The following is a 22,430-nucleotide window of genomic DNA, read 5'->3' as shown; positions in this document are numbered from 1 at the left end:
CACCCAGTCCGGTCAACATCACCCCGTCGACAAAATGTCTACCGCCGAGCTCGCTGTCTCCTACGCCGCTCTGATCCTTGCCGACGACGGCATTGAGATCACTGTACGTGCTCCCAAAAATCCACAACCCAACCAGCCCGATATACGTTGAATGAGGCCGATATTTCGTTTGCGCAATTCGCTTGTCTATTTTCCGGCGAAGCTATAACCGCAGCGGGAAAACGACCAACATTCCAAATTTGGATCATGATCGCGCATCCGAGAAATTGATGGGGGAACTTGCGACTGACTGAATACTTTTGTCTCTAGGCCGACAAGATCCAGACCATCCTGTCTGCCGCCAAGATCCAGGAGGTTGAGCCCATCTGGGCCTCCATCTTCGCCAAGGTAAATTCGTGATCCAGTTCAACATGAACCCGCGCCCGCGCGGACCTCGGAACCCACGTTCTGAGCGCGCGCTTCTCCGAAATAAATCACTCACACAAAACTCAATTCACCAGGCTCTCGAGGGCAAGGATGTCAAGGACCTCCTGACCAACGTCGGCTCTGCTGGCCCCGCTGCCTCCGCTGGCCCCGCTGCTGGTGGTGACGCTGCTGCCCCCGCTGCCGCCGCCGCTGAGGAGAAGAAGGAGGAGGGTGAGTTTCACCACGATCAATTCTGTGCTCATCAGTATGCAGTCGCTAATCCCCGAACAGAGAAGGAGGAGTCCGACGACGACATGGGATTCGGTCTCTTCGACTAAGCGCTTTAACGATCCCGAATTTAAAGTCGTTTCCTTTTTGCTCTTTCCCTCACCTCTTATTCCGCCTCTGCCATATGGCTCCCTCGACGATTCTCTCTTGTACTCGATACTCCACGACCCCTACTACGAAGACCTAAATCACGGGGAAGATAAAAAAGAAAATAGCAAAAGATTCAAACGGACATGGACATTCAATGGAGACTGGGTGCTCGGGCCTGCCCTGATCCGCAGAGGGACGGGGCTGGACCCGGTCGGTTGCCGATCTGATGCCGAAACTATCGTTGCTTCCAGGATTATAGGGGAATTGAAGACAAAGACGTTTGGCACAACTTTTCTATCTGGCTATTTCCAGTCCAGAATCAAGTCTGGCCTAGCGAGTAGAGATGCACGCGGGGATCTTCCACGTGCCATCCCCCGCAACTAGATCGTCTCTTCTGTTCATGCTATCTCCCATGCGAGCAGAATGTGACCTTGACTGCATGATTCCCCTGCTTTTCTGTGAGAGCCCTCTAGGGTAACCCGTAGGATTGAGTATGAACAGAGCAACGGGTTCAAGTAGACCCAGGCAACAAGTACTCCCCAGAGCGATGATACATGCTCAGTATCTCCTGTCCTGGAATCGCTCTATTTCAGTGCTGGTGCTGGTGCTGGTGCTGGTGCTGGTGCTGGTGCTAAGCTCTGGCTTGCAGCTGTGCTCAGTATATCACGGCCCACTGTTCACTGCCCGAATCACAATGGAAGTTATATCTCGATGAGCCCGGAATCAAATGTCATGCGGACGGAACTATCATTTTAGCCACATGAATTGATTTCAGTGTTGATATATGTAGGTGCTTCGTCGATTTGATATAGACCATTTTCTTTTCCTGCACCAACGCAGCATGTAACTCGAAAGTGATATACATACAGTAAAAATGCATCGCTCGTTCAGCAAGAATCGACCACGCTACGCAGACTGGAAATTCGACACGACCAAATGATCTGCGAAGGGCAAAATTACAAATCAAAAGAATAAAAGAGACAGCAAACAGTCAAAACAGAAATGGAAAAGCGCGCAGAGGGGGGGGGGGGGGAAGGAAAAAGAAGAGTCGACAAAAAAAGAAGGGACAAGCGTATTTTCGAACATCGATTGGTTTTCGTGGCAGCAACGGGGCGTGTTGGGGTGCATCTGTGAGTGCTTTCAACAAATTCTCCGAGTGAGGTAATGGGAGTTGGAAGGGCTCCTGTTTGTATAATCAGAAACGCCAACTGTAAGGCAACCTTTTTTTCTTTTCATGTTGATCGGTGCGAGTGGTTCATCGATCAAGGGCAGTCATTCCGTCGTTCAAAGGGGGGAAGGGGTTCTTTTTGGATCATGGGCGTTTTACAAAATCCCACTCATGAAGTGATCATCGCTTCAGAGTCCTGGACCGCGTACATGCGGAACTGGATGAAAATGGCGACATCCTCGGCCATGGTACCCAATGAGCCAATGAGCCAGGGCAGGTTGGTGATCACGTACTCGCGCTCGGTTGAATGGCAGAGGATCTGGAATTTTGTGTCAGCTTTCATTGATGCTTGTGCGTGAGGCTAAAGGGGTATGCTTACTCCGGCGCCGTAGGTGAGGTTACCCAGGAGAGACAGGATGAAGAAGAGAAGTGAAAGGCCTTGAGAAAGCTGTGAGACATGGACTTTGAATGTAGGAGTCGGGCGCATTCGACATACCTTCGCACGACTGGTCTCGATAGTTCTTGTAGATCTGGGGTAATCTCGCTCTGCATTCATTGTCAGCGGACAAGTAATCCACTACATAGCTCCAGAGCTTCGACAAATGTCAACTCACCCGAGATAGCAGACTGCGCTGAAGTATCCCAGCACGGCACCGCTGGTGGCCATGTCGACGGGCTTGGTGTTCTCCATGGGAGCTGGCGCCCACATGCCCGTTCGCCAAGCAATTGTCCAACCGATCATGCCGACCACAAAGATACCAAGTACACTGATCACGTTCTTGACCCATGCCTTGCGTCCAAACTCATTCTCCTCAACAATCTTGGCCAGTGGATCTTCGGCCTGGCTCTCGTGCCGACCGACTCCCGGGTGGCCGCGCATCGAGCCCGAAGACCTGCGTCGGGTGTGAGGCGACACCGCATCACTAAATCGGCGACCAAGCAGTGGGGTCGTGGGGTCTGCGGTCTCGGTGGACGAGCGCCGGCGTCGGAGAAGGCTATCGCGGCGCGCATTGCGCGCTTTGTAGTAAACACATTGGGCAATAAGGACGCCATCGGCGATACAGAAATACACTGCGATCGCGACGATGACGGGGACCAGACCTGCTAGTACGCCACCGAGCAGATTCGCAATATCGCCGATGAACCAGACAAAGACAAACAACAAGGAGATCGCCTCTGCATTGCCATTGCGGTAATTTTCGATCAATTGCGGGACCTGCGATGAAGTCGAGTCAGTGCGCCAGTCGCATTAGACCATTTGTCCCACCACTTGGCTTGAGAAACATGATATCTGAATTTTCCTTCTCTCCCCCCTCTTTCAGTGTTGGAATGTGAGGGCAAGACCATCTTCCACGTCCCGTGTCTGCGCCGGTACGAGAGTACGAGCGGTCGGTGCGATTGCGGGGGGAGGGGGAAACAAGTCGTACCAGCAAAAAAATCCAGCAGGTCATCGACACCGAGCCTAGCAAGCCTGAAGCTGCCTCTCGCGATGTCAGAGGGACTGCCTCCTGCGACACCATTCTGCTCACGATTTCTGCGAGCGCCATTGTATCGGGTGCACCGGTGCAGTTTCTGCACAGGGCAACGTTGAAGCTCAAGGCGGATGCGCTGGGCGGAAAAACGCGATCGGAGGTCCAATGACGGAATGGATTTGCGGGTCGCCTCCGAGAGGGTCTTGCAGGTACGCTGATAAAGCGTGTAGAGCACAAGTAGACGCGGTCAATCCAAGAGACTCTGCGTAGTCCAAAATCAAAACAAAGCGCAACAATCCTGTGTCCAACCTGAAGATGGAGTTTCACACAGCAAAAATGGATGTAAAAGTGCTTCTATGTGTGAGAGATAGAGAGGAAGAAAAAATGGACATGGGAAAGATAAGCCAACAAAAGAAAAGACTAAATTAGTGTTGCATCGGCGTGAGAACGGAGGCCGCTTGGGCCTGCATCAGACTACCCTCCCAACTCCGGCTGGGTATCAGGCGGTGCCCGGTACCCGCCCCAAATGAGTCAGCCTCTCCCTGACCTCACATTACTGGTAGGGGCAGTGACTAGATCGGTACATGGTCACGAAGTACTCGGTACGGTCGGGAGACACCCACCCGCCTCGAGGGCGTTCGGACATGGATTCTGCTTGTGCACAAGTGGGATTGTTCTCATTGTGCACTCCGGCGAATATTGAGACATCAAGATTGGACACCAGACAGTCGATCACTACCTGAAACACTGGATACTGAAACAAAGAGATGACCTTGGAGAGAAGGTGAAAAGAAACCCTCAGGTTTGATATCAGGTACAGCTGCTGCTGATAGTAATGGGGCTTGCTGAGATTATTTCCAACTGGATGGCTGACTAGATGAAGCTGCTCCTGGTGACTCTCGGGTTCTAGATCTCGGGCCGGTCAAGCACAGTTGACCCCACTATGCTGCGATAACGTGCGCTCTCTCCGATGTGAGAACGCGGTCAATTTGTGGCAGAAGATGGAGGGAGAGTGGTACCTGCGACACCGCATTTCGGGGAGCGCAGTTAATACTGGATGATGCGACTTCGAGCTTCTTTATGTTTGATCGATATCAACCGATGACGACAACTTCCACCATGGCTCCTAAGACGTCCAGACCGCCATCCAGATTGGGTCATTGCCTTTGATGTCTCTGCCCGCGGGAAACCCTGACCGTCTCTAAATCTATATTTTGGCCGCGCGTGAGTGGAGAATGGCCCGGATGTCTCCCTTTACCTATCACGTCAACAATAATCCCCTGGCCTAATCGCGTGGGTATTGAAATAGGTGTACATGTGTATGGCCCAACTTTATTTCTATATCATTTACGCTATACCATCATTCGTATCATATCAGGATGCTCCTGATCCAATTGATTGAGCCCGAAACATAATTACTTAACCAGCACTATCTACTATATCACTGGTGTAGGGCAGATATCTTGGGAGGTCCATAGCTACATAAACATATATTTATGGAATCGTCAATTCAAAAAAAACAGAATCCACCTGGCCCGTAGGTACAACCTACCAATAAACATCAACCTAGTTCCTGGGTGAATGGTAAAATTTCCAACCAACACCCCAAAAAGACCTGGCCATCCAGCAGAGCCGTACTGACTTTGAACACTTGACTAAATAACTACAAACATTCGTAGCTCGGGCATTGATTAAAAGTTTGATTATCCGACTGACACATCCATGCTCCCGAAACTTCAAACCAAGACTTGGATGGAGCACGAGTGGACACCGCGGCAGACGTCAATGTATGAGCGCATGTCTGACCGCCTTCCGCCCTCGACTGTCGGGCTTAAGAGCCCTTGCGCCCAAGCAAAAAAAGGATTGGACGGACGTTCGTCTTGGCTTGGAAGCATCGATATTCACATCACTCTTTGTCAAAACGTGATCGATCATAGGTAAGCTATCAGAAAAGTCACGGATGCCTGAAATAGGACGAGATACCAGAAACAAGGTAGGTATGTTCAGTCGCGGACGAATTCCACGTGAACCGGAGTCTACCTTGAATCCAGCTTGAAGCATCCACCTCCACTGTTTCTCCACCCTATCTACTTCTGCGAAAGATCAACTATCTATAGTACTACACGTTGGCAGAAAGGGCCGACACAAACTTGATATCCACACCATGCTTGTATTCGTGCACCGTCTGCAGCTTGGCTGACTCGATATCACCGCTTTGGTCCCTCGTCCTAAATATACATGAGGATTTCAACATGGCGGATATTGCACCTGAGATAGCAACTATTCGTCCTCAGCAGCCCGCTCCTCTTCCATCATTTCCAGCTCATCCTCCAGGACGGAGACCGCAATCTCTCCAATCACCTCCTGGACAATTCCGTGTAGAATGGGCAGTCGAGAAGTTTCTGGCTGGATCTGCTCAAGAGCCTCGAGATACTCGGTGAGTGGACTATAATCCACGACGTCCCCCCAGTTCCCGCGATCAACTCCATTTCGGTGGAAGAAGATCTCCAAGGCCTCGAGACCGTCATTCACAAGCCATTGCTCGATGACTTGCTGGTCGACAGCCAAGGGGCGGGCTCGGCCTTCCGAGGACGGATTCCCGGGACCACCACCGTCGACGTTCCCGCCGTCTCCCGCAATTTCTTCCTCGTCTCCCTCCATGTCACCGCGTTGCAGCCAAGGGAATCGAATGCCACCGCCATTCTGCAGTTGTCCCATGAAATCGCGGAGCCATTGGGGCTGGCCAGCCTGTGGAACCTGGGCGAGATAGGATGGGGTCGGATCGCTCTGTTGGCGGTAGGCGTCTGAATCATAGGGGGGCAAGGGATCAGATGCAGACATGCGACCCGAAACGAAACGAGTGGGAAGGTGAGTGGTCACCTTGGGAATGTCGGAGAGCACGACATGACGAGCCATATCCAACGTGATCTCTGGAGGTTCTATAGAGTGTGGTTCATCCGACAGCGTGTCGGCAACCTCCACAATGAGCGAGACAGCCTCCGGTGTGTTCCAGAGATCCTTGGAACGGACAATGTATAGCTCGGTCAGAAGCTCATGAGATGCAGTGGGGGGCATCTTGCCCCAAATCTGCTTCGGAATGTGCTGAAGATCTAACTCCTGAGCCATTCGATTGAACACCCATGGCCAACGAGACATGGCGTGGTGAAGCTGACGGCGACATTCCTGAGGCTTGCTCAAGCGCAGATACGCCATGACCAATGAGCATTGAATGTTTGGAAGCTCAGCCCAGTCACGACTAAATCGCGTTTGAGTGCAGAGATCCACAAATTGACCATATTCCCGACCCCGCAGTGCCAGGTGGTCTATAATAAGTTTCATGCAATAGGGATCGGAGTCATTCAGACTCAGTAAAAGTTTTGCCCACTCATACGCGGTTCTCCACGTTCCTTTCATGCCCAGGTTTGCAATGTACCTCCAACCCACCAACCATAACTCACGATTTTCCATGTACAAAAAGTCCAGCCGGGCCTGGCCTTCTCTGAGGCGTGTGTTGAATGATGAATGGGCCGACCGTCCAATGTTGAAGAGTGCTCGCTCGAGGAGATCGGCGGACACTGCGTGATCGCTTTGGTGTTTCGCGATCTCGGACACCTGCAACAAGGTCGAGATGTGATAAGGATTGTATTGCAAGTGATGGATCAGGCGCTGAGGATCCATGGATTCGACGCAGAGCTCAAACTGCCTCTGGACATCTTCATAGGCAGCATTATGGACGATGCGGTACAGGGTAGCACCAGAAGTCATTTTCTCTTCAAGTTCCATGCCGAGTCCTCCGCTTGGCGCTCGAGGCCAATCATCCTTCCCTTGCATGAGGATATTCCGTCGAAGTGTCACTCCGGCCAAGCTCTGTCCCCTACTGGCGGGACTGTATCGGCCCGTCAACGCTTGGCCGAGGTCAACCGTTTCTCGATTGCGCTCCCGTCGACGACCAGTACCCGTACCCGCTGGTTGATCAAAGTTTTCCAGAACAACGTTGCCGAACAGACGCTTCATTTCGTTTGTGGCATTTAAGAACTTGGGATCAACCGCAAGGAGTTCGCTGGTTGTCTTGGGGAACGAAGCATCCAGAGAATCCGTTGTCGTCTGTGCTTGCCCTGTACCCGTTGCAGCCCGCCCTTCAGTAGCAAGCTCCTTGAGAGCTCGATCGATCTCATCAAGTTCTTCATCGGATTCTCGGGTGTCTGGCTTGCTTGAGGCGGTGGGCTTGGCTTTGTTCTTCTTCTTCTTTTTCTTCTTCTTGCTGGCGTTCTTGGTCTCATTGGACGGGGAATCGGGTTCGGACAGATTCAGGGCAGGCTCATTCGCAGGTTCATCGGACTCGTTTCCATCGTCATTATCGTCATCCCCGGTGTTAAGAAGGTCAAACGCATTCAATTTTGGCTTTGCGGGGCGCGGGGCTTCATCGTCGCTCGATGTATCTTCACTTTGTTGCCTTTGTTGCAATTCTCGCTCACGCAATTTCTGTAACTTCCGAATCGCACGCGAAGACATGACTCGAGGTTGTCTAAAGTGTCGTACACTTTGGCAGAATGGAGGAAGCTTTCACAAATAAGAACATCGGCTTGTAAAAGATTCCGCGGGGAATGACGACAGGGAACCCAATTCGGAATAGCGTTATCCCTCGGCACATACACACGTGATCCCTTATCTGGGCGTTGCGAAGCATGAGTATTTGACTATTCCTATTTGTTTATCGCCAAGTTTCGTTGTTTGTTGTCTTCGGAATCGAGGTCACTCACAAAATATTGGCAGACAGAGAACTTTCTTCCAGATTACTTTCCTTCGCAGAATCAATGCGTTGGGCGGCGGCGCAGACGGTTCGTACGGCTCGGCGTGCTCCAGCATGGAAAGTCACAAGTAAGCGGCCGTGCTTGCTCTCCCATACACACCACTCGGTCCGAGGCTTGCGATCATACTCAGGAGGTCGGCGCCCGACAATAATTTCGGCGTCTCCTCAAGCCTCCATGCATCTACGCAGATTCTCTATTGCGGCCATCTCTACTGTGGTGGCATCCGGGGCTTGGTATGCATATCAAGGGGACGGTACCGTGCAATCATTGGCAACGCAAGTACGAGGGTTTGCCTCGAGCGCAATCTCATCAGCCCATGCTGAGTCTCCATCGGAATCGACTCGGCGCGCCCTTCTTGTGAGCAATAACCATTTCTACACCGAACCTCTGGCAGCAGACGAGCCTTTGTCGAAGAATACAGACGACTCGGATCGACGTGTCCTCGAAATGTTGACTCCGGAACAGGCCACGGAGAAGCTTCGCAAGAATGAGGAGTCATATTTGGTCAACAGAGGGAAAGGGGTGGTCCGGTACGACATAGTTCAGGTGCCTAGCAACTCTCCGATCGAGGATGATCATGCGGAGAAGATTGTTGAGGTATCATCGTCTGCTTGGGGCAATACCGATGGGGAGCCAAACAGCGATTGGATGTTCTGGGCGGTCTTTGATGGTCACTCGTGGGTCAATCTGAAGATCAGGATCTCACCTGCATGTCACTAATTCGCGAGTTAGGGGTTGGACGACTTCTGCGAAACTTCGAAATGTGCTCATATCATACGTCGCGCGAGAGCTGAACTCCACATATAAGGCAGCGGCAGCTGACCCGAAGGTTATGATGCCTTCTTCTGAAGCCATTGATAAGGCTATCAAGCAGGGATTTGTTCGTCTCGATAATGAGATTGTTCACGAGAGTGTGGATAAAGTTCTGAAATCAAAGTCTCGTCGCATGGCTGCCGAGCTCCTCGCCCCTGCCCTTTCAGGGTCTTGTGCCCTCCTCAGTTTCTACGACTCGCAGACCAAGAATCTCAAGGTTGCCGTTGCGGGTGACTCTCGTGCTGTTTTGGGTCGCCGAGGTGCTAATGGCAAATGGACGGCCACTGCTTTGTCCGAGGATCTGACTGGTGGAACCCCGTCTGAAATCCAACGCTTGCAGCAAGAGCACCCTGGTGAGCCCTATGTTACGCGTAACGGTCGCATTCTGGGTGGTCTTGAGCCCAGCCGCGCATTTGGCGATGCATTCTACAAGTGGAGCAGAGAGGTCCAGGATACGATCAAACAGCAGTTTTTCGGCCGAACACCCCATCCTCTTCTCAAAACTCCCCCCTACGTCACCGCCGAACCTATCATCACTACGACCAAGATTGACCCTGAGCAAGGCGACTTCATCGTCATGGCCACCGACGGTCTGTGGGAAATGCTCAGCAACGAGGAAGTTGTCGGCTTGGTCGGCGAGTGGCTGGAGCACCAGCAGTCTAGGGGCGGTGGCTCCAAGGCCTGGTTGCAGAGCTGGTTCAACACTCAGAAGCAGTTGCCCGTCGAACCAGCCAAGGATCAGTCCACAGAAGGTCAGCGCCGACCCATTCGTCAACGCCAATATGACATTGCGGATGTAGCCAGCCGATTTGTTGTTGAGGATAAGAACGCTGCCACTCACCTTGTTCGCAATGCCATGGGTGGTAAGGATAAGGATATGGTTTGTGCTTTGTTGACGTTGCCACCTCCATACTCTCGTCGATACCGGTATGTTGCAACCCGTCTCGAACCTGACTTATTAATCCTTGCTGACTTTTCTTTCTCGCAGTGACGATATCACCGTTGAGGTCATTTTCTTTGGCAAGGGACCGGATTCCCGCACAGGAACAGTTGAGATCAACAAGGAGGCCAGTGCTTCAGAGGAAGCTCCTAAAGCGAAACTCTAGAAGATCAGAACCGACCCAGGTCGAATCATTGCATTTCGAAGTGACTTGAAGAAGCCTGAGAAGCTTCAATGACACTGTCGATATCGCATGACCACTGGGATTCTGGAATGTCCGTGTGCCTCTTTTTTTTTGTGGCAACATCCATTGTTGACCGTATGGCAAAGAATGAGCCATGGAACCGTGCACTACTTTGCCAGATAAGTAGGGATACTTGCATCTGCATACACTTACGGGACCACCGTCCATTGACATGTATCCAAACTAAACCCGACATATCGGACTTCTTCAAACCTAAAGCGGATGAGTCCTGAACAGCAAATTTCCATTGTCTAGAGTATTTCTGAAGTAACAAGATAGCGCTGTGTATGTTTAGATCAAGTGGAAGCCTTTGACAGCGTTGGAATTCTTTTTGCGCCTACAATGAGCCGTCAAAAACTATGATTTGACGGTCAGAGTTGGGGCCTTTTTGGGGAAGAGTATCGACTCCAGTAGATGTCAGATTAAAGATTCCACGCTTGGATAAGGAAACAGCCGTGACGGCGCCACGGCGCAGAGAAGCCCGCCCAAGAGATCATTGACAGCGGTCCAAAGAATCGTCCCAGCGAGCCTTATCAACGAAGCATTCAGGGAGCCAGATTGCTCGACCCGAGTGAAGCAGTTGTGTGACCAATCATGATCAAGATTTGGATGTACTCGACCCATTAGGATCGCGCGAAGGAGGTGGACACAAATAGATCGCATTGCCAATGTCATGGGCTGTCCCCCCTCCAAGGGCCGCACGTCTCTGCAATTTGGCCGGCTATGCATGTCAAGTGCCATATTGTGGGACTCCCGAGCTCTGCCCGAAATTGAAACATTCGAAAGCTCTCCAGACGGCTCAGCGCAATTTGATTTGGAACGGATCCTGGGCGTTGGGATCATTGAAATGAACAAAGCGCCTTGAAGCCAACGGCAATGGCGGCTTCATAAACATGTTCTTCTCCAAAAGGTAGGTTTGCAAGGTAGCAATGTTTGAACTACTGATCCAGTAGATGATCAAAGCCACGGGCATTTCATAGAACCAGCTTGACAATCCCACATTCAGGGAAAGGATTTGGACGAACAGACGCAAACCGTTGAAGGAGACAGCCCGAAACATCTCAAGACGAGGCATATCGGCCAGATCCGCGCGTGCAGTGGACTTCCAGCCTGTTTGAATATTGAGGAGAATAGAAGTAGCCAGGACTACCGGCAGGATCCCCGTGCTGTCACCCGCAAGAAGATCGGGGAACCACAACGCGCCCTCATTCGCGAAGGTTGGTTCTATAGTAAGATGGAGAGAATTTGTAGCGTCCGTGTTCCCCTCCACCAAGGAAAGAAGCCACGGAATCAACCCGTTTTTATTTCCAGACATGCCTCGGATGCTTTCCATGAACATGATCCATACTGGTAGTTGCAAAAAGGGCGCGAAGCGGTACATCGTCGAGATATTCCATCGCCGCTGAAGAGCCGTGATACTCGCAGAATATTGTCGGTTAATATCGGAGATTTTGGGCACCACGGCAACATCCGACACTCCCTTTGATCTTTTCTTCTTTTCCGAGCTTGACCAAGTCGCCCAGGCCTGTTTGAGTGGCGCAATGTCTCGTTCGCGACGCGCATGGGATTTGATGTACATTTGCAAAGGCAACCCGACCACGGTTCGCACCAGCAGGGCCGTCAAGGGAATTGACGCAACCCATGGCAGGCCGGTGGTGTTATGGACACCGTGTATCACGGCCGCAGAAGCGTCAAGAGCTTCATTGATCCACGGAGCAGGTTTCGTCGGGTGGAAGTGTCGGACATGCGATCGTGCCGCCAGCGGCAGAGGACCGCGTGCTAGTCGCGAAGGCCTTGGACCGAAAGAAATCATGACTTGTGGAGTCGTGAGCGGACACAATCATGAAAGAGAACACGGAATCGTGCAAACCTGAGATTTTGTGAATCTTGACTTGTCTCCAGCTCGCGAGCGTGGAATTTTCGCCGACCAGCCGACATGTTCAACGAAGCTCCGAGCGGAGAGCGATGGATTCTCCGCGAATCATGTGACACGTGCAAGGGGAAATGACCGTCTCCACGTCAAGTGATCGGAGCCCGTTTGGGGTGTTGATCATTCGAATGATCGGAAGTACGACTCCCGCCTTTTGGACACTCTTCCTCTTCTCCAGTCAGCACTTTTGCATGTTTTCATTTTGAACTTCATCTACCATGCATCAATCTTGATGTTTCAGGATTCGACGCAAACATGGCCATGCTGACCACCGCCATTCTGGCGCTCTCGATCGCCGCGACGACCACTTTCCTGCTCCCGCAGCTCATCGGTGGTTTGTTAGGGCTACTCCTGCGCGGTGCGGGGTGGTTGATCCGCCGACGAACTCGATCTCGACGTGAATATGTGATCGCGCGGGCGCGGTCGGACGAGGAAGAGCTCAACAAGACGCTACGTGCAACAGATTCGACATCCGCACAAGCCCGGAGCTCGACCGAAGATGAGGATTGGGAAAAGGTGGACAGTAACGCTGGACCAGGCGGAGGAAGAACACCCACCAACAGCGATGGCGGGAGCGGCGAGGAAGCAAAGAAGCCGGATGACTGGGACGGTATCATCGGTTTCTTCCACCCGTTCTGGTACGGTCACCTCTTTTTTTTGTGGCTTTGTTGTAGAATCCACCGACCCGATACACTAACATCGATCACAGTAACGCTGGTGGCGGCGGAGAACGAGTTTTGTGGGAAGCAATACGGGCAACACAGAGGCGCTGGCCCAAGGCGGTTTGCGCCATTTACACTGGTGACCATGAAGTCAACAAGACAAGCATGCTTGAACGAGTCGAGAATCGATTCAATATCCGCCTACATGCCCCTACAGTGGTACTACTGTACTTGAGCACTCGCAAATACGTCGTCGCCAGCTCCTATCCACACTTGACACTGTTGGGACAGTCCCTGGGATCGCTGATTGTCGCATACGATGCTTTCACGCTGCTAGTTCCAGACGTGTTTATCGACACTATGGGTTATGCCTTTACCTTGGCCTTCTGCAAATGGCTCTTCCCCACGGTACGAACGGGTGCTTATGTGCACTACCCGACCATTTCCACGGACATGCTTGCCTCCCTTGACGATCAAAGCGGTATTCAAGGACTCAACTCGGGTGCTGGCAAGGGTCTTAAGGGTGCACTCAAGCGTCGTTATTGGCAGATGTTCGCCCAGCTTTACGGTTGGGTCGGCCAACACGTCGATGTGGTCATGTGCAACTCTTCATGGACCGCGGCGCATATTCGCAAACTTTGGCGCACGGGCAAAGAGACGACTCCGAGCAGCGACAACTCATTGAACGCGGGCAACGGCACTCCGTCGTCGCCGGCTGTCGTGTTTCCTCCTACGGCGGTCGCAGAGCTCGAATCCGCAATCACCGTTGACGAAGAAAGTGAAAGGACCCGCCACGCCACTCTATTGTACATTGCCCAGTTCCGACCTGAGAAGAACCACCCACTTGTCCTCCGCTCCTTTGCGAGATTCTTACAAGAGCGCGCTCGTAATCCCGCATATGAGGGCCTGCCCTCTCCCCGGCTGGTTCTGATAGGATCAGTTCGCCACGGCAGCCCAGACGAAACCCACATCTACAACCTGCGCCTGCTCGCACACGAGCTGCGTATCCGCGACTACACCACATTCCTCTGTGACGCCAGTTGGCCCGCCGTACTGTCCCACCTAGGCACAGCCTCTGTTGGAGTCAACGCCATGTGGAATGAGCACTTTGGCATCTGCGTCGTTGAATACCAGGCCGCCGGACTCATCTGCGTGACCCACGACTCCGGCGGTCCCCGTGAAGATATCGTCGTCGACTTGGGCGACGGAGCCACAGGCTTCCGCGCCGAAACAGAGGAACAATTTGCCGCCGCTTTCGAGGCAGCATTGGCATTGCCACAGTCAGAGAAGGTTGCCATGCGATTACGCGCGAGACGATCGGCACAGAGATTCACCGAAGCGGAATTTTCACGAAAGTGGTTGACTCAAGTTCAGAAGCTGGTCGAAGCCTCGCGATAGTCGAAGGTTCCTAGAAGGGGAGGTTTCGCCGTTATCATGGTGTTTTCTTCCCTTTTTTCTTTCTTCTTCTTCTTTTGGCCAAACTTTCATTCTTGATAGAGATGCGAATTCTCGAACGCGCGCTTGGTCTTGAAAGGTACATCAGTCTTTACTTTCTGGATCGAGGAAGTAAATTGATCACATGCAAATAACCACTTACTCTAAAAAGGTTGACGTATACTCTCTTTCCCCATGTAGCTCGGTTGAACGCTTGAAGAGATCGCTGGAATGATCTACTCTACGACATCCAAGGAGATAAAAAGAATGAAATGAACCTTTATGGGAGGGGCGACTTAAGGTTCCTTGCTCCGTGGAGGCAGAACCACAAGATTGATATGTGCAGATTTCCATGATTCTACCTAATATTAACCCCTGGTGAGGAATTCGATGGTCACAACCTTAGCAACCTTAGATGCGCTACATCTGCATTCGTCAGTCAGTGATGGGCGCAGACTTGAGCCGCATGGCGAGATTAGGTATCAATCGAGGCACAACCCTGGCACCTAGTAGATTGGACATACAACAAATACTATGTACTACATAGTATGTAGTAGGTTGCACACGTGGACAGGAAAGTACCCAAGCACAGGCGGACCAAGATATAGGAAGAAATCATCACACTTTGGGGGTATTGTATAGTTAGGCGCACTCGATGAGGATCACGAATTGAATCACACTCAACCATCCAAATCATTCAAAGCCAAGAAATCAAAAATGAGGACGGCGGCAAATGGATGCCAGTCAGATATCGTCTAGAGGCTGCCGAACCGCAGTGCAGGCCAAGTTGCAGTAGCTGCAACCACCCAAGACAGCCCGTAAATATCAAGTAGTGTGCCATCCTATATAGAACGCCAATACCGATTCTCTATAAATTTTCATCCACCCGAAAGACACCGAAACCGGACAAAATGGCAAAAATCATCGAGTTGGAAAAAAAAAGAAAAAAGAAAAATGCAAGAGGCATAAAGAGAGGGCACCGAGTCTCAAAGTAATGTGATTGTAAATGAAGCTGAACGGAAATCGGTCCCAGATTTTGACCTGCCTTTTCCAGCTCGAACTCTCTCTGTTAACAGAAGAAACACGAAGGGGGTATAAACGAGCGAAGAAGCATTGCGTCATGATCAGAGCCATTTTTGCTGATCGACATATTCAGAATTCCCTGAATTCATCCCGAGCATTTGGCCTGGGTAAAGAGCGCCTTGATTGGGTGCATACCCACCACTCATCCCGGAGACACTGCTGAGACCGGATTCGTCTTCGTCAAGGCCAAACTCCCCCCCCGAACTGGCGTCAAAGCTACTCCGGCCGCCGATATCACCAGATTCGTCACCCGCGGTAGCCAGCTGGTCCCACTGGATGTTTTGGAGAGCCGGATATTGCGCAAGGAGAGCGGCCGGGAGAACGAAAGCACCGGAAGACTGACCATCCATGCCCGGGATACCAGGCATGACCAGTGGTTGGGGAACGGGTTGGAGATGGCCACCGGCAGGCTGCTGTTGTTGCTGTTGCTGCTGCTGTTGAGCGGCGACACGTTCACGCTCTTGAGATTCTTCATCGAGCAGAGGTTTGATGCATATACGACCAGCCTCGGATCTGAAATGCCGCCCGAGAGCGTCAGCACGTGCGAATCGACGACCACAGCCCCACTGGCCGCCCAAGCTCAGATCACCGCGGCAGACAAATTTCTTCTCGCCGGAGTGGAGGCCCTCGTGACGCTTGCGATCATGCTGGCGAGCAAAGGCCTTGCCGCAAACAGTACATACAAACGGACGCTCATCCGTGTGCGTACGAAGATGTGATCGCAGGTTGTAGGCGCGTGTAAAGCGCTTCGGACACAAGGTACATTGGAAAGTTGCGGGATGCTTCTGGACCCGCTTCGAGTCGCCAGGTGCGGCTCCTGGCCGTCCGGGATCGGCCAAGTCTAGAATGTAATTGCGACTTTCAATGGAGGATGTTGAAAGACGCCTGTTCGATCTGACCGGGGACGCTTCACGTGAGCCAGAGTTGCTGCGTGAGTGAGGCGACAGTGAGCGCGGAGATGCAGGAGGATTTGGCTCAAGACTGGACGTCGACACTGCAGGTGACCTCGGTCGAGAGGCGGGATGCGCGAAGGGATCCGACTTGCTGCGTCCCCGTGATCCTGATACAATGATGACAATCAGTAATGTGCATATGACATGAGAGGCAAAGGGCTTTTCTATCCCTCTCTCTCTCTCTCTGTTTAAAAACCGGCGGGGGACTCACTCATCGCGGGTGGACTCAGCGAGTCAAAGTCGGCCAGGGGCTTCGATGGGCCAAAACTTGGGGTTCGGGACGGAGGGGCAAACTCTACATTGATTGACGGAGGCGCCATCTGAGAAGCCTGACCGATGTCGCCTCCGGTATGCGCCGCCATCAGATCATCCCCGGGAAAGCTATACATGTCCGTCGGTGCGGGAGGAAACTGATTCCCCGAGGATGAATATTGGATGCTGGGGATCATGTCGATGCCTTGTTGAGGCATCAGACGCGGTGAAATGTACGGACTATGCGCCGGACTAAAGCCTTGTTGATGCTGCTCTGATAACGTGAATTGCTCAATACCCAACGCATTGTCGTACAGCGCTGGGTCATTCTGTGGCGCCAGCGAGGGCGACACATTATTCTCAATGCCGTCGAACTCATTCTGTGACAAATACGGCGAATGCGTGGCCGACGAGACCTCGGACACTTCCGACGGTGCTCTCCGGTGGCCACGGAATGCATTGTTGCTGGTCATGAGTGAAGGCCAGTCCGCAGTCGACTGGGCACTTAAATAGGCCGCAGTGGCGGGGTCCAGAGATGCGTGTCGTGAATGCTGTGGAGTATAGTATGTTCCTGGGGTACCTCCGGGCGGCGACATGGGGCCGGGGGAGGACTGCTGCAGGTCCTGGGTGGATGGGTGGGAAGACGCAGAGGGATTGGAGATAGGGCTGACGATGTCTGCTGGACTGACGGCGGGGTTGATGACCTGCTGGCCCGATTGCATTTGAGTGTCGATCAAGAGAGATGAATTGTAATTCGGAGCACTTGTGCCAGTGGGGCTATGGGGTTGAAAGGCAGAGAAGTCGAGCTCGCTCGGGTTGGAGTTGAGGAGATTGGAGAAGTTCTCCATGGACTGTCCGGATTGCATATCCAGGCCTCCCGGATTGAACTGATTGGCCATATTTGGGTCGAATGCTTGCTGTAAGGACAGATTGGCGGTGTCCAACAGAGGAGGAAACGGCTGGCCCGATGAGGGAGGGGCCAGGGTTTGGTTTGGCGCAGACGCGTTAAAAGGGTAATTTGTCGAGTAGCCATATGATTCGGAGCCGCCGAGAGGATTGATGTTACTGTCGCCATGGGAAGGATTGAAAGATGCATTGCCGTTGTAGTCGGATGACATGGAGGGATCCACGACCAGGCCCGCGGTTGGGTCGTGATATTGATGTTGGGCGTGGGGCGACGGGCTCATGTTGCGAGGCTTCCCGTGAGCCGCATTGGCATCCACCCCCTGGCCGTGATCGTGCGAGGCCATGATGGAGCAGCCGACTTGCACGATCTCAACCCCAAGTGTTGTACAGGAAGGGAACGAGTAATGAACAGGCAGACAGCGCGACACGGGGGCCGGCGCAAGCAGGAGCACACAGATCAGGGAGGTAGAAGCGGCGCGGCGGCTACGCCCAACGGGCGAAGAAGGTGCAATATAACCGTTGTCCCAGGCAGGTCAGGTTCCCAGCAATGAGACTAGCGCACACATCAAACACAAACACACACAAAAAAAGAAAAATGAGCTGCCCGGACTCAACGGGGTGGGCGCATCATCTACGACTCTCGAAGCAGACCCAGTGGCCGGGGAAGATGGAGATGACGGGGAATATTAATGACGGTGGTACCGAGTGGTGATAACGGAGGGTCCCACGATCTGAACGGTCACCGCACGTGCGCAAGGCGGTCTGAGTCAGGACAGGAAGATGGGAAGAAAGGGTGGATTCGTTACCGAGAGAGGCTGCTGATATGGCTCGTTGGACGGATTCGGCAAGAAGTGCGCGTTTGTGATGGTGGGAGTTTTCTTCTGGAGGAGAAGGAAGGAGGGGGGAGTCGGTCTTGCGCGGATTTTCCAACGTGGACGGGATGAAATCAAGAGTGGGCTCATTATTGAAGTAAATGTACGACTTCTGCGATTCTTGGCGCCTGAAAAGACCCACCGGGACTGCGTGCGTGCAGTCGTGAGGTACGGACCAATGCGACAAACCATGGACGAGTGCGTCCTTGGGTCAGCCCTTTGCGCGAGGGTTGACAGTCGCGACGCCACGTTGAGGCTTCCCGGTGTGGACGATAAGACGGAACATCAATCTCCCCTCGAGTCGAGGTTGAGATGAGTCTGATCAGCCTCGTCCTAGATAGAATTCTCTTTCTATCGGACCTGCTCCAGCAGAATTGCACCTCCGCGACGAGGCCACTGGCGGGTACTGGGGATACTTGTACATGAAGTGGTGGACTAGTACTATACTACCGTCACGGTGCTACTGCCGTACCAAGTACCTCCTGATGGAAGTCGTGGTGTATGAGAGTCCTCAGCCCATGTACAGATTGTCAGCATGTGACGACTTGGAGTATGATCTAGATCTCATTTTTTTTCCCGCTCCTATGTAAGCTTTCGACTAGGAACATCTGGCACACCTGCAGACGATCAGGTCCCTCCTCTCGTCGTCTCGTCCTCTCGTCCGGCTTCGATTCAGAGGTTGGATCAGGTTCGCTACGGTCTTGCTTCTTCGACCTTTCTCTTCCCATTCCATTCCACTCCCTCCCCCCCCCACTATCGTGTCCCCGACTGCACGGACTGGACTAGTACGATCACAGATGAGCACTAAAAGACAGCATCCATGATTCACTTGAGCCCCCTCTTGGTGCGCAATGAGCGCTGGCGCAACGGGGATGCCGAACAGAGCCCTCGGCGCCTAATGATGCTGCTTGTCCCTGAACGGAGCCAGATCCTCTTCTGATCACCACGAGACTGCCAATTCCCGTCTGAAGCGAGGAGGCCCAACAAGGTCGAAGAGACAAGGGGAAAAAAAGAAGAAAACAAGGGTTTCGTCGACTTCTACTTGCGGCTGGGTGGAGTAGTGATATCCCACTCACGTCGAGGGAGTGGATACCATTCGACATGACTGGGCAAATAGGCAGTGGGTAATGGGGCCCTTCTTTTTAGCTTATGCTTGCACAGCCTCACAAGCCAAGTGCTGCATCTCTCCCCCTGGTCCGCTGATGCTCATTGGTCTGAGCGAGTTTCCCCGTCTTCTGGGGGGGGGGGGACTGCTATCGTGTGTGACGGGTACATCGGTGTTGTGAAGTAGTCCGTTACTCCTACAAGTCCGTAACTACTACCAGTCACGGATCTCACCGAGTCCAACCCGACACCGCGGTGACACAGCAATCAATATGAACAAGTAGTATTACAAGTTTCTTTCTTTCTCTTTTTTGTTTTTTTTTCTGTTATACGAGTTTCATTAGAATGGATGTCCCAACTGCCGTTGTCCAATAGCCTCGCTTCCCGAGGACAAGGCAGAGATCCAGCGTCAAAAAGCTGGATTCTGCCTTGCCTTGCACTGCCCTACAGCCCACATGAGAAATGGCACCCGCGGAACGTGTGACGTGCTCGATGAATTCGCGACGCGGTGCCTACGTCACGTGTATTTACCGACAGAGTCAACCCCTTTCCAAGCTTGGGCGCTGCGGTGGAGAGCCTGAGTAGTGAGTACAGGACATACTTTATGTACGCAGTGAACGGTGAGATCTCGCTCGAGGTCAGGCAGTAGTAGACTGGACAAAATGCTTAGCCTGTGCTATCTCCGGATTCTGGTCACAGTTCATGTAATTATCCACTTCTTGAGGGTCTCACGAGTCATGACTAGAAAGAACCATATTCGATGTCCTCTTACCCCCAAATCGTGGATTGATTCCTGTCAGATACTGATCTTTCTGGAAATTTACCTACCACTCACTTGAAGGGCACCGCGTCATCAAAGGCACAGTATGATGCCCGCCGGAATGACCTTAGCTGCCTGACCTGTTTCCCGTCTCTAAAAATGCTGTCAGGGCACACAATCTAAGCCTTGACCGTATGAAGGAATCCCGATATCCATTACTCCAGCTCCATCGCACCTCGATAAAGGTCGGGAGCCCGTGTTTTGATCGGTGCCTAAATGGAGAATGGAGTTATTTTTAAGGGTTTCCCTTGTATGAAATAATACTGTTGCCTTCCCATCTCCTTCAGAGAAACTCATTTGGTGCTAAGTGCGATTAAGGTTTCGAAGATAGACGGTGGCTCGCGGGGGGCCCACGACCAGCCCTGGACCTGACGATATAATCGAATTGGGCAAGCTATACCTGACACCGGGCAGTCTACCGACTATCTATTTTTGGGCCAGCATTTCACCTCTTTCAGTCTCAACCCGGTACGCCGAGGTGGAGTCTCCAGCCTTAATGGGAACCGATACGCGGCGCCTTTTCTGCCTGCTCAAAGGCAAGTGGATTGCGCTGCGCTGCGATCGTGTTTTGATTCAAAGTCTCGATCTGGATCTAAGTTTGGCACATCAAAGTGGAGGATGTGCTGGCACGGCTGCAAACCAGAATCCCTGCTTGATGACCGATTTCCCTTCGCAAGACACGCTCCTTCTAGTATACACTCGCAGTACCTGCGGGGTTTACTGCATACGATGATGAACGATGATGCATGGGGATTTTCCCTCGCGCTGGATACCCAAGTATTCAATTGTGATTGGTAATAAATCAGAGTCAACGTGTGAGGGCGGTTTCGCGTACACAGATACTCCTCTATCTTCGGGAGGGCTCTGTTTACATGGACCCGAGTGTGACCAAACTCGACCGTTCTCCCTTGTCGTTCCAACTGAACAACAAGTTGTCCGCACAACTACTGCCCAATCCGGCATTGTTCAGCCAGGCCGGCTCCCAGTAGTACACGCCCAGTCCGCCGGGGACCGCGGCCACCACGGACGCCAGGTTCTTCAAGAAGGTCTGCTGCCCGCGACCGAGAAGGGAATCGACGAGAGGTCTGATGGGAATGCGTACGCCGGGCTGGGGCACGAATATGGCCAGTTGGTCTCGACCACCAGGACTTGCTTGCCGTAGGTCGAGTGGAGATTGGTCAGACTGGTCTTCAGCGCAGACAAGGTGGCCGCCTTGTTGTAGAAGGGATAGTAAGAAACGCCGATATAGTCGAAATCAGAGAGGCTAAAGTCCGACCCGCTCTTCAGGACGGAGTTGTAAAAGTATTGCTGCTCGGACCAGGACCACCCGTCATCGAGATGGATCATGATTTTGGGTTTCGTGGCCAGATCCGAGTCCTTGACACCCCACGCGCCCGAGTGCAGGATCCGGCCGATGTTGTAGTAGCTGTTGGTCTTGCCGAGAGGCCAGAGCAGACCACTGCGGATCTCATTGCCGATGGAGATGATGTCGACGGTCAAGCCGTTTGCTGCAAAGGTGTCACAGACTTCTTTTGTGTAGTTGTACACTTGCCATGACAGGGTGTCGATGCTGCTCGTGGACCAGCCGGAGGGAGTGCTCTATACACCTCATGTTTTGAACGAGTGAGCATCTGCGTCTATTATTGTACGCTGAACATTGGCACAAGAGGCCGTGCGGTACACCCTCTCCTCGGAGGTGAATTGTAGGTGGCGTACCTGATGACTGGGATCGGCCCACGTATCACTCAAATGCAGATCCAAGTACGTCTTCATCCCCTGAGCCTGCACTCTCTTCGCCAGTTTGACATTGTAATCCAGACCGTAGGTACCTCCGCTGGGATTCACCCACACCCGTTGGCGGACCGAGTTGATGCCCGCTCCAGCCACGATCGCCTCCAACTTCTGCGTCGACCCGGCGAGATTCTTGTACTGGTACCCGGCGTTTTCCTCCACCATCAACGACGAGATATCAGCACCACGAATGGCCAGCTTGGCCGATACCGGCGCCAAGAGCTGACTTGCGAAGAGGAGCGCCGTCGTCAGCAGCATGATGACGTCTGAATTAGAGCAGTCAAATGTGCAGGTGGAAAAAGCTTAGCCTGGTGGATGATGGGAGGCAAGTTATACCTTTTCTCACTCCGTCAATGTGCAACGCGAGAAAGTCTTCAACCGAAAAACCTGGA

At 52.6% G+C, this 22,430-nt stretch overlaps 8 protein-coding genes across 8 annotated transcripts; 3 read left to right on the top strand and 5 right to left on the bottom strand.

The window, feature by feature from the left end:
• Nucleotides 1–34: 34 nt before the first annotated feature.
• Nucleotides 35–743, top strand: POX_e06632 (60S acidic ribosomal protein P1; the record flags this gene model as incomplete). Its single annotated transcript, XM_050115449.1, has 4 exons — nucleotides 35–103; nucleotides 310–387; nucleotides 501–636; nucleotides 697–743. 4 exons carry the CDS (start codon nucleotides 35–37, stop codon nucleotides 741–743), a joined length of 330 nt encoding a protein of 109 aa, XP_049967909.1.
• Nucleotides 744–2,120: 1,377 nt separating this feature from the next.
• POX_e06631 (uncharacterized protein) lies at nucleotides 2,121–3,498 on the bottom strand (the record flags this gene model as incomplete). Its single annotated transcript, XM_050115448.1, has 5 exons — nucleotides 2,121–2,270; nucleotides 2,331–2,389; nucleotides 2,448–2,497; nucleotides 2,566–3,167; nucleotides 3,379–3,498. 5 exons carry the CDS (start codon nucleotides 3,496–3,498, stop codon nucleotides 2,121–2,123), a joined length of 981 nt encoding a protein of 326 aa, XP_049967908.1.
• A 2,205-nt stretch (nucleotides 3,499–5,703) lies between these two features.
• Nucleotides 5,704–7,935, bottom strand: POX_e06630 (uncharacterized protein; the record flags this gene model as incomplete). Its single annotated transcript, XM_050115447.1, has 1 exon — nucleotides 5,704–7,935. One exon carries the CDS (start codon nucleotides 7,933–7,935, stop codon nucleotides 5,704–5,706), a length of 2,232 nt encoding a protein of 743 aa, XP_049967907.1.
• Nucleotides 7,936–8,408: 473 nt separating this feature from the next.
• Nucleotides 8,409–10,153, top strand: POX_e06629 (Protein phosphatase 2C; the record flags this gene model as incomplete). Its single annotated transcript, XM_050115446.1, has 3 exons — nucleotides 8,409–8,911; nucleotides 8,967–9,974; nucleotides 10,036–10,153. The coding sequence occupies 3 exons, from the start codon at nucleotides 8,409–8,411 to the stop codon at nucleotides 10,151–10,153; spliced, it is 1,629 nt and encodes a 542-aa protein (XP_049967906.1).
• Nucleotides 10,154–11,030: 877 nt separating this feature from the next.
• Nucleotides 11,031–12,044, bottom strand: POX_e06628 (uncharacterized protein; the record flags this gene model as incomplete). The annotated part of the gene is made up of 1 exon (XM_050115445.1): nucleotides 11,031–12,044. The coding sequence occupies one exon, from the start codon at nucleotides 12,042–12,044 to the stop codon at nucleotides 11,031–11,033; it is 1,014 nt and encodes a 337-aa protein (XP_049967905.1).
• A 372-nt stretch (nucleotides 12,045–12,416) lies between these two features.
• POX_e06627 (GDP-Man:Man(3)GlcNAc(2)-PP-Dol alpha-1,2-mannosyltransferase) lies at nucleotides 12,417–14,221 on the top strand (the record flags this gene model as incomplete). The annotated part of the gene is made up of 2 exons (XM_050115444.1): nucleotides 12,417–12,799; nucleotides 12,871–14,221. The coding sequence occupies 2 exons, from the start codon at nucleotides 12,417–12,419 to the stop codon at nucleotides 14,219–14,221; spliced, it is 1,734 nt and encodes a 577-aa protein (XP_049967904.1).
• Nucleotides 14,222–15,381: 1,160 nt separating this feature from the next.
• POX_e06626 (C2H2 finger domain transcription factor crzA) lies at nucleotides 15,382–17,795 on the bottom strand (the record flags this gene model as incomplete). Its single annotated transcript, XM_050115443.1, has 2 exons — nucleotides 15,382–16,400; nucleotides 16,505–17,795. 2 exons carry the CDS (start codon nucleotides 17,793–17,795, stop codon nucleotides 15,382–15,384), a joined length of 2,310 nt encoding a protein of 769 aa, XP_049967903.1.
• Nucleotides 17,796–21,285: 3,490 nt separating this feature from the next.
• POX_e06625 (Arabinogalactan endo-beta-1,4-galactanase) lies at nucleotides 21,286–22,296 on the bottom strand (the record flags this gene model as incomplete). The annotated part of the gene is made up of 2 exons (XM_050115442.1): nucleotides 21,286–21,846; nucleotides 21,964–22,296. 2 exons carry the CDS (start codon nucleotides 22,294–22,296, stop codon nucleotides 21,286–21,288), a joined length of 894 nt encoding a protein of 297 aa, XP_049967902.1.
• Between the last annotated feature and the right edge of the window lie 134 nt (nucleotides 22,297–22,430).

The sequence above is a fragment of the Penicillium oxalicum genome, chromosome V, assembly GCF_001723175.1.
Source record: "Penicillium oxalicum strain HP7-1 chromosome V, whole genome shotgun sequence".
Lineage (NCBI taxonomy): Eukaryota > Fungi > Ascomycota > Eurotiomycetes > Eurotiales > Aspergillaceae > Penicillium > Penicillium oxalicum.
The sequence above is the reverse complement of the archived record's forward strand: the minus strand, read 5'-3'. Positions and strand labels throughout refer to the sequence as shown.